General features: G+C 53.6%; 5 protein-coding genes across 5 annotated transcripts; 3 read left to right on the top strand and 2 right to left on the bottom strand.

Moving 5' to 3' along the window:
- Positions 1 to 260: 260 nt before the first annotated feature.
- Positions 261 to 2,405, bottom strand: Aud_006186 (DUF2985 domain-containing protein; the record flags this gene model as incomplete). The annotated part of the gene is made up of 4 exons (XM_043291092.1): positions 261 to 1,012; positions 1,065 to 1,139; positions 1,208 to 1,591; positions 1,658 to 2,405. 4 exons carry the CDS (start codon positions 2,403 to 2,405, stop codon positions 261 to 263), a joined length of 1,959 nt encoding a protein of 652 aa, XP_043147027.1.
- A 3,190-nt stretch (positions 2,406 to 5,595) lies between these two features.
- On the top strand, positions 5,596 to 7,032 carry Aud_006185 (RNA-binding protein; the record flags this gene model as incomplete). The annotated part of the gene is made up of 4 exons (XM_043291091.1): positions 5,596 to 5,795; positions 6,055 to 6,358; positions 6,429 to 6,653; positions 6,706 to 7,032. The coding sequence occupies 4 exons, from the start codon at positions 5,596 to 5,598 to the stop codon at positions 7,030 to 7,032; spliced, it is 1,056 nt and encodes a 351-aa protein (XP_043147026.1).
- A 918-nt stretch (positions 7,033 to 7,950) lies between these two features.
- On the top strand, positions 7,951 to 9,409 carry Aud_006184 (GTPase-activating protein GCS1; the record flags this gene model as incomplete). Its single annotated transcript, XM_043291090.1, has 4 exons — positions 7,951 to 7,992; positions 8,073 to 8,141; positions 8,247 to 8,975; positions 9,032 to 9,409. 4 exons carry the CDS (start codon positions 7,951 to 7,953, stop codon positions 9,407 to 9,409), a joined length of 1,218 nt encoding a protein of 405 aa, XP_043147025.1.
- A 205-nt stretch (positions 9,410 to 9,614) lies between these two features.
- On the bottom strand, positions 9,615 to 12,380 carry Aud_006183 (mitochondrial elongation factor MEF2; the record flags this gene model as incomplete). The annotated part of the gene is made up of 1 exon (XM_043291089.1): positions 9,615 to 12,380. One exon carries the CDS (start codon positions 12,378 to 12,380, stop codon positions 9,615 to 9,617), a length of 2,766 nt encoding a protein of 921 aa, XP_043147024.1.
- A 485-nt stretch (positions 12,381 to 12,865) lies between these two features.
- Aud_006182 (retromer subunit VPS17) lies at positions 12,866 to 14,777 on the top strand (the record flags this gene model as incomplete). Its single annotated transcript, XM_043291088.1, has 3 exons — positions 12,866 to 13,318; positions 13,383 to 13,836; positions 13,909 to 14,777. The coding sequence occupies 3 exons, from the start codon at positions 12,866 to 12,868 to the stop codon at positions 14,775 to 14,777; spliced, it is 1,776 nt and encodes a 591-aa protein (XP_043147023.1).
- Positions 14,778 to 14,914: the final 137 nt, after the last annotated feature.

Genomic DNA, 14,914 nt, shown 5'->3' with positions numbered 1-14,914 from the left:
AAACAAAACTAGATACCAACGCTCTCAAGCACGCAGACAGGACATGAACGGAATCAACTCCAGGATGCCATAAATCAGAGCCGTAATTATAATGCACATGTATAATGTGGAAGTAGGATTAGATGTATTGAATAGGTGATTGCACAGGCGGATATAGTACATGGCGACGGCGAGCACCGATGACCCGAGCGATCGGGTATATTCGTAGTCTTCGTAATGTAGTGGATAGGGGAAAGAGAAGGAGAATGACGTTGTCAAGGCTATGATGTAACCTTCAACGGACGTTGGTCGAGCGACATACGCGACTGATCCAATGACTTCCTCAGCTCGATTGATTTGCGTATCTCCTCCTTGCGTTTGTTCTTCTGCATCTTCTTCGCGGCTTCCTCGGTGAGCTGCTGGCGGAAGAGACGCTCGACGACGTCCTTCTTGCGGGTGCGGCGGTCGCCCATCATGATCAGGACGCCGCCCGTGATGTTGCAGGTGATGGAGCAGCAGAGGATGACGGTTGTGAGGGCGAAGGGGCGCACGTGATAGTTGATGCCCCATGTGCAGGCGCCAAGGGCGATCTGGAAGAGGGAGTGGCAGTCGAGGAGGACGACGATGGCGATGAGGAGGCGCAGTGGGAAGGCGTGGTGGGTGTATGTTTCGTGAGGCTTGTAGAAGGTATGTGATTTAGCGAATTTCTCTTGGTGGTGGATGAGTTTGCGCTGCTGGGTGGGGTTGAGCACAGAGTACTCGTGGCCTTCATCCTTGGGGTTGTCGCCGAGTTCAACGTCGACGTCTACTTCGCGGCGCTCGGGGAGGTCGTTCTTGTCCTTGAGCGCCGGGAGGGCGCGCTTCTTACGGATCTTCCAGGTTAGAAAGGTGTAGTGCGCAATGAAGATCATGTGGTAGGTGTCGATGGCTCGGAAGGGGGCGAGCCCGTCACCCATAACCGCGAATAAAGCCACGAGGACGTTGTCGATGACATTGATGACGTAGAGTTGCTTTCCTCCCACATTGATCCAGCCTTTTTGTATGTTAGCGTCGAAATTCGGTAAAATCTGGGGAGCAGGCCATACCAATAAGGAACAGCACCCATGCAAGACCAAAAAGGGTGATAAGAGTTGCGTATAGAGTAACCAAAAACCCGAGCGCTGTCGACAAAGCTGCTATCAGCCACGAACCAGAAGAGCAGCCGAAACATGCACGATGAACGACTTACGTTTCGATACGTATTTGCCAAATCCAACCATGGCCCGCTTGAAGGCAGAACGTCGCGAATGTAACATATGTCTGACCCGGTCGTTCAACTCCTCCAGCTCTTCCTTTGTCCATCCTTCCAACGTCATTTCCTCAGGAAGAACAGCAAATTGGCGCTCGGGGCCCTCATCTAGCACAGAAGAGAGGCTGGTGGCTAACGTTGGACGGGTCTGCTTCGTGTCCGTCTCTGTTGTTTCATCTCCCTCGGTCTCTGTACTTGACTCATCACGAGGGCTGGGCGTCGACAGGGTATATGTGGGCATGCGGTTGATCCAACCACCTAGGTTCGGAATGAAGAGAGAGTTTTGCACGTTTGTGAGGGTAGATAAAGCGGCTACTTCGGGGTCTGCGGTATAGATTTTACCTTGATCAGCAGCTCGTCACATATAAAGCTTCGCTTACAAGTACTCACCAATAACGTCCAGCACATCTACCATGTGAGGGTGATATTCATTGATATTCGGATTTGGAGGCGGCGTGACAGGAACAGCGCCATTAACGGTTGACGCGCGGTTCCGCGAGAATCGATTGAGAGCTGCTTCGCTGGTCCGACGCAGGACATTCCGGCTTTCTCTTCTTGGAATTACCGGTGGAGGAGGCTCAAGGTGCACTGTCGAAAAGGGCTGGGAAGAAGGAAGCTCGCCAATTGGACTGTGAGGACTGGACGGCTCCTCCTTCAGGGAATACATGGGCATCACGTTCGTCTGATCGCCTGTCGTCAACAGCGTAGGAGCGAAAGAGTTGGACGCCGACCAACGACCCGGACGAGGCTCGGAGCTGCTACGCCGGCGACCCTGCCAGACAGCATCGCCATCGTCGCCATCGCCACCATCGCGAGTTCCATCATTCGGCGGCCCATCATTTTGAACGGCTCTGGTAGCGTCGGGCCCTAAGATATGAGAATTTCTTCGAGAAGCTAATGCATCCCCAGATTCCACGCCCAAAGTATTACTGTTGTCCGCATTTAGCTGCGCCTGTAAATTGAGGCTATTGATTGATGGTGGGCGTTGGATGCGGATACTTGGACGGCGCGAGCGGAGTGATGCGGCACGAGGTCGGAGATATGACGTTGTCCCTCCAGGAATCGCATCGTTGGAAGACGGCGGGTGATGGTCGTCAGAGGCATCGGAAGAGCCGCCCACAGGCTCTATGCGATCCATTGGGGTTAACTGAAGAAAAACAGGAGCGATGTCCTTTTTGTCGAAGATGAGGTGCAGAGGACAGGTGAGAGTTTAAGAAGGATTTGCAGAGGCAAATAGGATGAAGTACCAGCCGGACACTGGGCGAGGCAATGGTTGAGTTCAGGACCAGAACCAGCAACCAGCCATTCACATGTCCGACAGAAGTCCGGACTCCTTGACTAATCAACCACTTCAGGCCTCTGGGGTATCATCCATGGCTCTCTCAGGGCTTATCAATCTGCCTCTTTAAGTCCGGTTACTCAGAATTCACTAAGGCCGTCTGCAGTCCCCACAGCTACCTAGCGATGTCCATGTCCGGTTGACGTCGAGGCGCAGGAGATCGTCCTGGCAGACCATGGTCTCTCCAAGGATCGACCAAGCGCGATTTTACTTGCTCTCACACTTTGTCATCCAAGACTTGCTGTATTAATTATCACAAGCCGCTGAAATATAGTAATGCAATAATAGATTGCTGTTGACGTCGAATTATCGGCTAGTCTGATATATGAATCGAAATCTGCACTGGAGGGGAAAAGGTTGATGCCTGAGGCCAGAATTTATCTGACTATTAACAAGGGCAAACTAGAGAGGTATGTTGAGTAGAAAAGCACAGAATCAACGGATAATTATTCTAGCACAGTACATGGTCTAGACTTGAGCATGCCTTAGTCAAGAAAAATTGAAGGTAGTAGATTCACCACTCTATATACTATAAAGTAAATCTATCCTACATTCACTTACAGACTTGTGGAGTAAACATATAAACGCCCTAATCTAGTTTGTACGCATCTACCTTGCTATTCTCTCTTCCGTCTATGTAAACATATCTCTTGAGAGCTTCTCTTTGGAAGACTCTTTAATTAATCAACCTTTCAATAAAGTGTGCATTACTGAAACGGTGCCAGCGTAACTAAGTGTCAAGCTCTGATATTAGAGGATGGGGGAGCAACGCAGCAACCGTACGTCAGTTACCTGCATATTTGGTTCTCATTAATTAGATCTCGAAGACCTGCCAGGGATCTCGCACTTTAGAACACATCCTGACAAGTCCAAAATGAAGTCTCAGACCCTCAAGTGTGATACAGCCCAAAAAGCCAAGTGACTCTGCAATGGTACTGATTAGCCTATTGATGCCGAGAAAGAAGTGCTAATATATCGCAATAGTTACAGTCAAAGAGCCTAAGCCGCAAACAAAGAAAGAGTCGGAGGTGCCGAGCAAAAGGATGAACAGCAATTCAGGACCCAATGTCCTCGTCGAAAAGGCAAAACTCCCAAAGGAAGAAGAAAATCCTGCCGTTAGCGAGAATAACGAATCGAGCCCCAAGGTAAATGACAAGGCTATTAGAAGATTCAAGATTGGCCAGATAGTAGATTCGACAGCTGCAGTCAAAGACCTAGCAGTCACCAAACAAGCTATATAAAGAATGTTGGTCAGCACTGCAGCTGGCCTGTCGCTCCTGTCGCGTCCTTCGATGCTCGACCTAGAGTGCAACCCTCTGCCTATGTGACAACTCGGCTGCACTCAACCTCTATCGCACCCTTTGTCAGGCAGCCTCAAAGCCCATTCTGTATACATATACAGGCGGGAAATCAACCCGGCAGCCACTCCGGTATCCATATTCACATCCATAGTATACAGTACAGTACCCAGCGGGCAAAACCCTATACGGAAGCATCCTTCAGAGACATGGCGTGGATGGTCACACAGAATTTCCCGGGGGAGTTGTTTGCCCAAGAACATGGCTGTACAGCCCCCGAAGTTTCTGTGGCATTTTGCGTGAAATCTTTGCCATCCCTCGGTGACCCAAACTCATCTCGAAGAAGGAAGAGCATCTCACAACAGCTCAATTCGGTAATATGATGATTCATGAGTGGTGGAAGCATCAATTGAGCGTGTTTAAACCAAGTAGACCCATTCACCAGGTGATGCAGCCGCCAACCCGGACGACCATTTTTCACTCCAAACCAAGGGGCATGGCCACAAGGCACAGATGGTTGAGACTCCACTACAGGTGACGGATCATCCCCTTTGCGGAAACCCAGCGCTCTGAATCTCTCGTCGAGTATTCCTTAAACGGGACATGGGAAGAGTTGCATGCCAGGATCAAGGAGGAGTTTAAGATGGTGGAGTGTCCATGGCTGGAGAACAGGAAACACCGTTAAAGCTCTACATACTGCAAGCCAGAATGAGGTTCTCGCAAGTTGAAGGAAGATAGGCCACGGAGAGAGTCGGTTTCGACGGTGATCACAAAGGAAACTTTATGGATGGCAGTCAACAGCGATCGAAAGTGCGGTGGGTTTGGGTAAACTGTGGAGCCCAGCTCCGATACGAGCACGAGCTCACTACCTAAAAGTGGCAAGTCTGGGATCTGCCATAGTGGTCTTGGCTGCGATTTAAAGATGCAGAAGACAATGCTGGCAACCCATGAATTCAGGATGTTTACTCTTGCCTGACTTATTTATCATGATAATATCATAGAAATTCGTAAATCGTACCATAGCTCACCGCAGTAACTATTAGACGCGACAGTATTGCTCCAATGTTTGGTACACTAGGCCTACTACCCACCGGAGAGTGGATAGCAGTGATGTCAACACCGTCCAGAACCTGACATTCTGTCGTCTGCTTTGGCGGAGGAGTCCTAATGGAAGCTAAGAGAGCCCCTTCGATCCCCCTAAGGCCCAGGAAGGCTTAGGTGGATCCGAAGCCTAAGCTTAGGGGCCAACCGCCGATGACTCAGGGCTCACCGCCCCCCAAGAGTAAGTCAGAGGGGGCACTATGAGGAGTGCATCCTCAGGCATCAACCTACCACAAGAAGACTAGCGTGCCACTGCCCGCTGCTGCTGCCCTTTTTCTCTCGCCTTCTCCTTTCTCCGTCTCGACTTCCCATTCTACCTCCCAAGGCAAATCTTCAATTGAGATCAAACCCAGGATTTCCCCCTCAACTTTCCGTATCTAGGGCACCAAGCTACCCTTTTCCTCCCTCCACCCCCCTCTTCAAGTTCTTCCGGTCCCAACCGATCAAGTCAAGTCAAACGTCAAGTCCAGAAAAGAACAGGCAGGCCACTTCAAGCTTTCCCTGAGTCCGTGACACATCAACCACACCCGTGCATCTCGTCAAGTCCGATCAACAAACCACACCTACTTTTGTGTCATCCGTCTTTCAAGATGTCTGCTGCCGCCGAGAACCAAGCCGACAACCAGGTCCCTACCACCACCGAGGCCACCAACGGTACTGCTCCTGCTCCGACCCAGCCCACCGATGCTGCGGCGGTCAGTGCCGATGAGGGACGTCGGCTGTATATTGGGAACCTCGCTTACGCGACCACTGAGGGGGAGCTCAAGGAGTTCTTCAAGAACTACAAGATGTGAGTTGCGGCCCCCTTGCTGAGCTTCATTTCTTCTGTCTTCGCTTTGGATCCTTGAGTGTGCTGGTAGCTGCGGGAACGGATAGTAGACCTACTACTGTTGGGGTAGATGCCGCCACGTGTGTCACAGCACTGAGCACACCACCGCGCCACTCATTGGAAAAGCTACACTTGGGATCTCAATCACCTCATTAAGACCGAATTTTTTTTTTTCTCTCTCGTAATTGCACTCAAATTCTAACTCATGGTCTCTCTTCAGCGAAAGCACCTCCATTCCTGTGAATCCCCGCACTAACCGCCCTGTTGGCTATGCGTTTGTGGATCTCGCCACTGCTCACGAGGCCACTGCTGCTATCGAGGAACTCTCCGGCAAGGAGATCCTTCAGCGCAAGGTCTCTGTTCAGCTGGCCCGCAAGCCAGAGCCTGCCGAGGCTAAGGCGGAGGGTGCTGCAAGTGGCGGTGAGGGCGCCAGTGGCACTGAAGGCCGCAAGCGGGCAGGTGGTCGTGCCCGTGGTCGCGGTCGCGGCCGTGGCCGTGGAGGTCGCTTCGGTCGTGGAGGTCGTGTAAGTCTCCTTTACAGTTTGAACGGCTATCACGACGTCTTGCTGACAATGTGACCCAAAGAACTCACAGAGCGGTCCCGCTACTACTGAGGCTCCTACCAACGTTCCCGGTCAGGTTGACCCTCTGACCGAGGTCGCCAACGAGGCTACTAATGCCACTGCTGCCGAGTCTAAGCAGACTGGCAAGCCTCGTGCTCCTCGTCCTCAGAAGCAGCGTGGCCCCCCCGAGGATGGCATTCCTTCCAAGACCAAGGTCATGGTAGCTAACCTGCCCTATGATCTGACCGAGGACAAGGTACGTAGTTTTCTGAGTCAACCTGAGCTTGGTTGTTAACTCTCTTCTTCAGCTCAAGGAAATCTTTGCCGATTACCAGCCTGTTTCCGCCAAGATTGCCCTGCGCCCCATTCCTCGTTTCATGATCAAGAAGCTCCAGGCCCGCAACGAGCGTCGTAAGGGTCGTGGCTTTGGTTTCGTCACTCTCAGCTCTGAGGAGCTCCAGGAGAAAGCCGTCAAGGAGATGAATGGCAAGGAGATTGAAGGTCGTGAGATTGCCGTCAAGGTCGCCATTGACAGTCCCGGCAAGGAGGACGATGCCATTCCCGCGGCTGAGCAGACTGAGGCTGCCGCTCCTGCCGCTGAGGAGCAGGAGAACACTCCCCCAGCTGCTGCTTAAATGTCAAGATCGTTCCAGTCCAGAACAAGTTTCTCATTTCTCGGCTGATGAAAGTCAGTCGGGGTCAGTGATGGTGGAGAGGTGATGGCCAATGCGCATGGATAATTATATTCATAGGTAAAGCATCGTGAAGATGCTCTTTTCGACAAAAGTTTTCTTTTTTCTCGATTAAAGAGGCTGGGGAAAAGCTGTGGATATTATTTCCGTTCGCCTTGGTCGGAGGGGACGCAGCTCCGAGTGATGATGATGTTTTTTCCTTTGTTTTATATGGGACAGCCAAACTGGCTTCCCTACCCGGAGAGATGACCAACGGCGTAGGATCTCGTGATGACGGGAGACTCGACCTTTTCTAACGAATCTTGCCTTTATTCGCTGTATTGTATCTTAGCCACCATTTAGCTTATGAAATATGCCGCAAGGCTGGCCTTGATTATGTTTCTTGTATTTGTAGTCTACTTTGGATGACCATTGTTATCTATCATCAGTTCCGTGATCATGATTCTTGATAGTGGAGTTTAATCGTTTTACGCGGTATCTTCCCCGTGCTCCGTCATATTTGGTAGTCCGATGGAAGACCTCTTGGCGCTCATTCTCGACCAGGAACCTGAGGTCAAACAGTCTTCGTCCTTGGGCAGAGAGACACTATTTAGTTGATTCTGGCGTATTTGGATCAATATATTACTTGTCTGCTTATTTGTCTATCATTATCGAACCCATTGCTCTACTCTTCCAAATCTTGCATTGTGGCCACCAAACAGCTTTTGTCGAGGGGCGGCCCCGCCAATAACTTGAATTAGGGAACCGACGACGGCTTAAACTCCAAACACACCAGTGCGTTTAGGGGGTTAAGAGAGCCATTGTCTTCTGATCTGCTCTCTTTTCTATTATTCCCGTCCTTTTTGTGATTTACACGACGTCATGTCTCGAATGTGGGAGGTTGATCCAGAAACGAAGGCCAAGGTCTGCAACTGCCTCCTGGTTTGCGGCGATTGTGTAATATCGAGATAACCAGGCTGACTCTGATGATTTTCTCTAATTAGCTTCTTCAAATCTCCAAGACAAATGGAAACGACAAATGTTGCGACTGCGGTGCTCCTTCGCCCCAATGGGTTCGTCCACTCTTTGACCTCACGTCAACCCCCGCACCATTGCCCCAAGTTCAATACACATAGTTGGATACTTGGACAATAGTCTGACCTAGCAATCCTGCCTAGGCCTCACCTAAATTCGGAACCTTCATCTGCCTCAACTGCGCCGGCACGCATCGTGGATTAGGTGTGCATATCTCCTTCGTGCGCTCCATCACCATGGACGCCTTCAAGACCTCCGAGATCCTGCGCATGGAGAACGGAGGTAACGACCCCTGGAAGACATTCTACGACAACCACCCGATCACCCAGTCCGAAGGCCGGACCTTCGAAGACTCAACCATTAAGGAACGGTACGAAGGCGAGGTTGGCGAAGAATGGAAGGAGAGACTCTCCGCCACCGTCGAGGGCCGCGAATACGTCCCCGGCCAACCGAAGCCCAAAAAACCAGCCGCGGAGCCATCCACATCACGGTCGAGCACGCCATTCACGAACACGAACATGAACAGGGGCAGCGGCGCCGGCTCCCCCGCCTCGTACGACGGTCTCGACGCTGCCGGCGCGAGCAGGAAAGATCGCAACGAGGCATACTTCGCAAAGCTGGGGTCCGAGAACGCAACGCGCTCGGCCTCCCTGCCGCCCTCGCAGGGCGGGAAATTCACGGGCTTCGGCGGCGGCATGCCCCCCACGGCAGGATCCAGGACATCCCCCGCCCCCGGGGCTGTGCCGGGCCTAGACGAGTTCCAGAAGGATCCGGTCGGCGCGCTAACGAAGGGGTTCGGCTGGTTTACAACTGCTGTCGGGAAGAGCGCGAAGACGGTGAATGAGATGTATATCCAGCCGACGGCGAAGACGGTACTTCCCCAGTAACTGTCCCATATGGAGAAAACATAGGCTAATGTGTACTTTAGATAGCTGAATCGGAATTTGCGGCCCAGGCGCGGCTCCAGGCCGCGCAGCTGGGGCAGAATCTCCAGGTTGGCGCACGCGGCGCCGCAGACCATCTGACTCGCTTTGTTGAGGGAGCTGACGAGGGCGCCGCCGCGGCGGCCCGGCGGCGCCAGGAGCCCGAGCGGAAGGATTTCTGGGATGAGTTCGCATCCTTAGGGGAGCAGGACAGTCACCGCCGGAACGCGTCGCGGTCGAGTGCGATCGGGACGACGGCTATCAGGCCTAGTGGTGGTGGGCCGAGTGGGGGGCCATCTGGTGCTGGATCTGGGGCTGCGACGGGGACGGCGTCTTCGGGTGGAAGAGGAGGTGACGAGGGAGGGTGGGATGATAATTGGTAGGCTGGTGAGTATGTACTTGCTGGTCGTGATTGTTCTTGGGTGGTTTAGAAGTCATTTCAATGAGCGTTTTATCTTACTACATGCCAGGAGAGACGACAAGTATATCTTCATCTGCTATCCAATAGTACATACACATACATCTTATTATGAGTAGTAGAGTTCGTAGTATACATTTTGTAGTACAGCAGGGGGTGCGCTGGAGCTATCAATAAAAGCCTCCGCGTAACTCCGCAAGCACAGCCTTCTGCCTCTGCGCGCTCATAACCTCAAACCGATCAACCGACATCACGAACGTGCCCCGACCCGCACTCAGACTGCGGAGATGCTTCAGGTATCCCACCATCTCCTTCAGCGGCACCTTCGCCGTGATGGTGCGGGGCCGGTTCACTGCGGTGGGAATCTCGACGCCGACGGAGGGCGCCTCGAAGGGATCCGGGGGTGCGTAGATTCGGCTCTGGTCGATGATGACGGGTTCTTCAACGCCGATGGATGTGGGCGAGACATCGGTAGCTGTGATGGGGATGTCCTCGTCGAGAGAGACGATGTGACCACCGCGGGAGGCGGAGATGTCGTGGACGATGGAGCCGAGACTGGCTTCGTCGACGCTGATGATGACGTTCATGACAGGTTCCATGAGCGAGGTTCCTGGTCTTGGCTGGGTGGGCGAGGGGAGGAGGTCCCGGAGTGCGGCGGATGTGGCGAGGCGGGCTGCGGCGGAGAGGGCGGAGGGGGTGGTGTCGGTGCCGAAGATGTGTGTGGCCGGGTCGAGGGTTAGAGTAACGCGGGTGCTGTGCATGGGGAAGGTGAATTGGGGCCCGCGGGCGAGGGCAGCCAGGCAGCCGTTTTGCAGGGCTGTGCGCAAGGTGTGTACGTCTAGGCCTGGTGGGAGGAAGGGACTCTCCTCGGTGCCTTTCTTGGTGCGTTCGATTTGGAGGTCGGGGGCGAGGATGATGATTTGGTTCCCGTCGCGGGTCTCGACAGCGAGAGCGTCCGGTCCAGGGGCGGGCGATGTGTCTGGGTTGAATGGCTCGACTAGGGCCGTGCAGCCGGCTTTGCCCTTGCGGCCGGCGATCTCCTTGTCGAAGATCTTGGTTACGGCGGGGGATGGGCCCAGAGGCGTTTCGCGGTAGCCGATCTCGATGCGGCCCATGGTTGCCTTGGCCTTGAGATCGTTGATTAGGCGATCGCGCGCGATCTCCAGATGGAGCTCGCCCATTCCGCTCAGCAGGGTCTGCCCGGAGTCCTCGTCGACGGTAACATGGAGACTGGGATCTTCACGCAGGAGGAGCGCGAGACATTCCTGCATCTTCTTCTCTTCGCTCAGACTGTGTGGCTCCACGCTGGCGAAGAAGACGGGAGGTGGCACGTTGATGGGCCGCAACTGTAGGGTGTTGAGTGGCTCTGGCGGTGTCGCTTTGTGGCCCGCGTACGAGACGAGCGTGTCACCGGTCCGGGCGTGTTTGAGGCCTACCACGACGCCAATGTGGCCTTCGGGGATCGAATCCACTTCCACCGCATCGTTGGCGTACATTTTGAGTAAGCGCGGGGCGCGCTCCGAGACGTTGAGGTTAGTGTTGAACAGGACGCAGTGGCGATCCAGGGATCCAGAGTACACCCGCACATATACCAAAACCCCTCGTTTGGCGTCATTGACTACTTTGAAGGCCAGGGCGCAGCCTTGCAGGTTCTTCATCACATTCTGGGATTCTGCATGCGCGACGGACTTCTTCTTCGGCTTACCCTTGGCAGATGCGCTCTTTTCGCTCGACTCTACAATGAGTTCGCCCGAGAGAAGGCGCTGCAAGCCTCCCTGGACCCCTCCAATGCTGACCTCCGGGTCGGGGGCCTCGAGCGGACTCGGAAGAAGGTTCACCACGGCATCCAGCAGGGGCTGAACTCCGATGTTGCGGAAGCTGGCACCCGCAAAGATGGGGACGATGTTGCTTTCTGGCTCCTCGAGGAGACACCGGCGCAGGCTCTTCAAAATGTCTTGCGGAGGAACGGCAAGATGGTCCTCGTCGCAGTCCAGGAACTTCTCCACCATTGCCTCGTCGTGCTCGCTCAGCAGTTCGACAAGCGCTATCCGGGCGCGTCGGAGCTCCTTACCGAGCTGGGCCTCCTCGGCATCTAACTGCGTAAGGCTCAGCATCTTGACCACCTTGCCGTCCCCTTCTTGCCATCGAAGGCCTTGTAGGTTGATCGCGTCGGCCACACCGACAAAGCGACCATTGCCGTTTTCAAACCACGGAATTTGACACACAGCCGGGAAGCTCCCAAGTCGGGAGCCTACCTCTCTGACCGTCCGCCCAAATGCAGCCCCATCTCTGTCTAGTTTGTTGACATAGACAATCCGGGGGATGCGATACGTGCTTGCTTGGTGCCAGACTCGCTCCGTCTGCGCCTCGACACCGGCTACACCGTCGAGTATGCATACTGCGCCATCTAAAATGCGCAACGATCGCAAAACCTCGAATGTAAAATCAGCGTGTCCAGGAGTGTCAATGAGATTAATCGTATGCGATGTCGCAGATCTTAGGGTCTGCACTTCTTGATTATCACTTTCCCCAGCTGTTGGCGGCCAGTGGAAGGTAATGGCCGCCGATTGAATAGTGATTCCTCGCGCACGCTCAGCAGGGAGAAAATCAGTGACTGTAGATCCCTCATCCACATCTCCTATCCTTCTGGTAAAGCCACTATAATAGAGCATACGCTCCGTGGTGGTCGTCTTGCCAGCATCAATGTGGGCTATGATACCAATGTTCCTTGTTCGATCCAGAATCTTGTCTTGCCATCTTGACGTAGATGTCGAGAAGCCCTTTGATTGATATTGACTCCGAAATAAACATATTTTGTCAGAGATTGCGGACCGTCCTGTTTCCAACCCAAGGCGCTTGGCAGCATCAACAGCTGCTCTAGGACGATTGCAGCGCACCGCCTGGGGGAAGCTGCGCAGGAAAGGAGCTGCAACCATGACCGGATATCATTGACAATATATTAGCATTCAAGTATTCATTCTAATTTCAGGCTAAAGGGAAAAAAGACAAAGGAATGGAGGAGATAAAGCAAATTGCGCGAGAAGAAGGTTCAGAGTGGGTGATACCTTTATCTTCTCTCCAGAAGCAGATCAGTGAGTTGAATGCCTGGCCAATCAGGCGCCGCTCCTCCCCAGCGACGTAAGGTAGTACTACCTCCGCCCCATGGCTTCAACGCTTCCCTCTCTAGGCAGAGCTCGTCTCCTCATTTTCTCCACGTCGTGGCGGGTTTTTCTTCTCTCTTGTTCTTTCCAAATACTTCAATAAGATTTTGTAAGGGTCTACAGGTATTGTTATATCAATTCAGTTTCAACCTCCCTGGTCGTCGTCTGAACTAACAAGGTCGCGCCCGCAGCTCCGTGTAGACGTGGTTGCATCGCAGCCAGAAGATTACCAAATCCGCCTGAGGCATACATAACAACCCATGGACTATTCGGCCATAACTCAGGACCCGGATCATCCCTCGGGCTCTGATCCCTGGGCATCTCCTCGAGCGACTCAGGCATCTTACCCTGCATCCAACAACAACGATATTCCCTCCTCGCCGCTACCCCCGCACCATCAGCCCGGATACAATGGCGACCAGGAGGGCGATGACTCCAGACCAAGATTGTCCGAGAACGGAGCCCCCGACTCGCCTGATCTGTCTGAACGACTTCAAAGTGCGCAATTAGGAGACCCTGACTATGCTGTTGAGCAGCCACCGTACGCTACGCAAGCCCAGTATGCGAACGAACCTCGGTCTCAGCTCCCCGCGCGGTATCAAACCGGAGCCAGGCAGAATGCCAGACCTGGGCCTGCGTATAAGATCCAAGCTAAAATTACGGGACTGGAGAGGACGGGAAAGAAGGATCCTATCCTACGATTTGATGTTCATGTAAGCGGTGTTCTTGTGGTAGACTGTCTCGCCTGCAGTAAAACAAACTGACGCTGGCCTCCAGACAAATGTCCCCAAATTCAGAACGACACAGTACCGAGACGTTCGGCGTACCCATGCTGAGTTTACCAAACTAGCAGACCATCTGATCTCCGCGAACCCGGAGGTTCTCGTCCCCGCAGTGCCGCCTCCATTGACCCCCGCCGGGGCAGGGACCGAAGAGGACGAGATCCGAGTCAAGGCGTCGATGCAGCGGTGGCTCAACATTGTTATGAGCAATGAGATTCTTATGCAGGATGACGAGGTGGTTCTGTTTGTCGAAAGCGACTTTGGCTATAGCCCCGTCGTTCGAATGAAGCAGCCTGCAACAGGTGTTCGGAGGAAGGTCCTGAAGCAGTTCGCGCCGCCGCCTGATGATACCCCTGAGCTGCAGAATGCTCGGCCTATTGTGAAGATGTTCTACCTTGGAACCATGGATGCCAGCCATAAGGTTGACCGCGTGGTCAAGGCTCGTCGAGGTGGGTGGCTCGGTGTTTTTTTTCTTTTTGATTTTGGCAGGAAGAGAATTTACTAATTGAAATTCCGCTCAGGGCTCGGCCTCGCTGAAACCGATTTCGGCGTCAAGTTAGGGCAGATGCACGTGCAGGAGACACACCCCGGCCTAGCCAATGCCTACAAGAAATTGGGAAAGGTTATTCAGTCGGTTGGAGACTTCCACGCGGTCCAGGCGACAGCCGAGGCGACTACACTTGAAGATCCCTTGAGCTATCACTCCTCAGATGCCTTAATTGTCAAGGAAACACTGACTAATCGTCACATCCTTCTGCGCGAACTCATCCAAGCTCAGCAAGCCACCCGCAGCAAGCGTGCAGCCGCGGACCGACTGAAAGTCAGCTCGTCGGTTCGGCCGGAGAAGGTCGACGAAGCCATCAATGCCCTGGACGAGGCTCAGAGCCATGAGGACTATCTGACCAAGCGGACACAACGTGTCACTTCGAACCTTCTTCTGGAGAAGCGCGCCTGGTTTGAGCGTACCTCGAATGATATGTTGAATAGTCTGCGCGAGTATACCCTTCGCCAGATCGAAGCGGAGCGGAGAACCTTGGCTACACTCGAAAGTGTTCGTCCGGATATTCGGTCTATCGACTCGACCGGTGGTCTGAGCCGCCTGGGCCGTGAAGCACATCCGGCTGTCCGCCGGGCAAACCTCGCTTCCAGTCAAGGTCCTAAGGGAGACGCATGGAGTGGGATTCCGCGCCGTAGTGACAGCCTCGGGCGCAGCATGAGTGGTAGCTTCGTTGCGCCGGCAGCAGACGAGGACGACGAGACTAACGGGCAAGGCATCGCCAAAGGACGATTGCGGTCTCCCAGCGGCGTTGGCTCGATCGTGGGGGACGATGACGAGGACCGACTTGATGCCAAGAATGCCGCCAGTCGATTAGCAACCAGCACATTTTGATCTATTTCTGTAGATTATGGACATGATGTTGTTAAGATTCCCCTGTGACAACTAGTTTACTTCTGTGGTCCTTGCCTAGGCCAGAGCGCGCCTTGTTTGAGTTCCAGATGAATTATGCCCGTCGTTGATACTGTATT

The sequence above is a fragment of the Aspergillus udagawae genome (assembly GCF_001078395.1).
Source record: "Aspergillus udagawae IFM 46973 DNA, scaffold_4, whole genome shotgun sequence".
NCBI lineage: Eukaryota > Fungi > Ascomycota > Eurotiomycetes > Eurotiales > Aspergillaceae > Aspergillus > Aspergillus udagawae.
The sequence above is the reverse complement of the archived record's forward strand: the minus strand, read 5'-3'. Positions and strand labels throughout refer to the sequence as shown.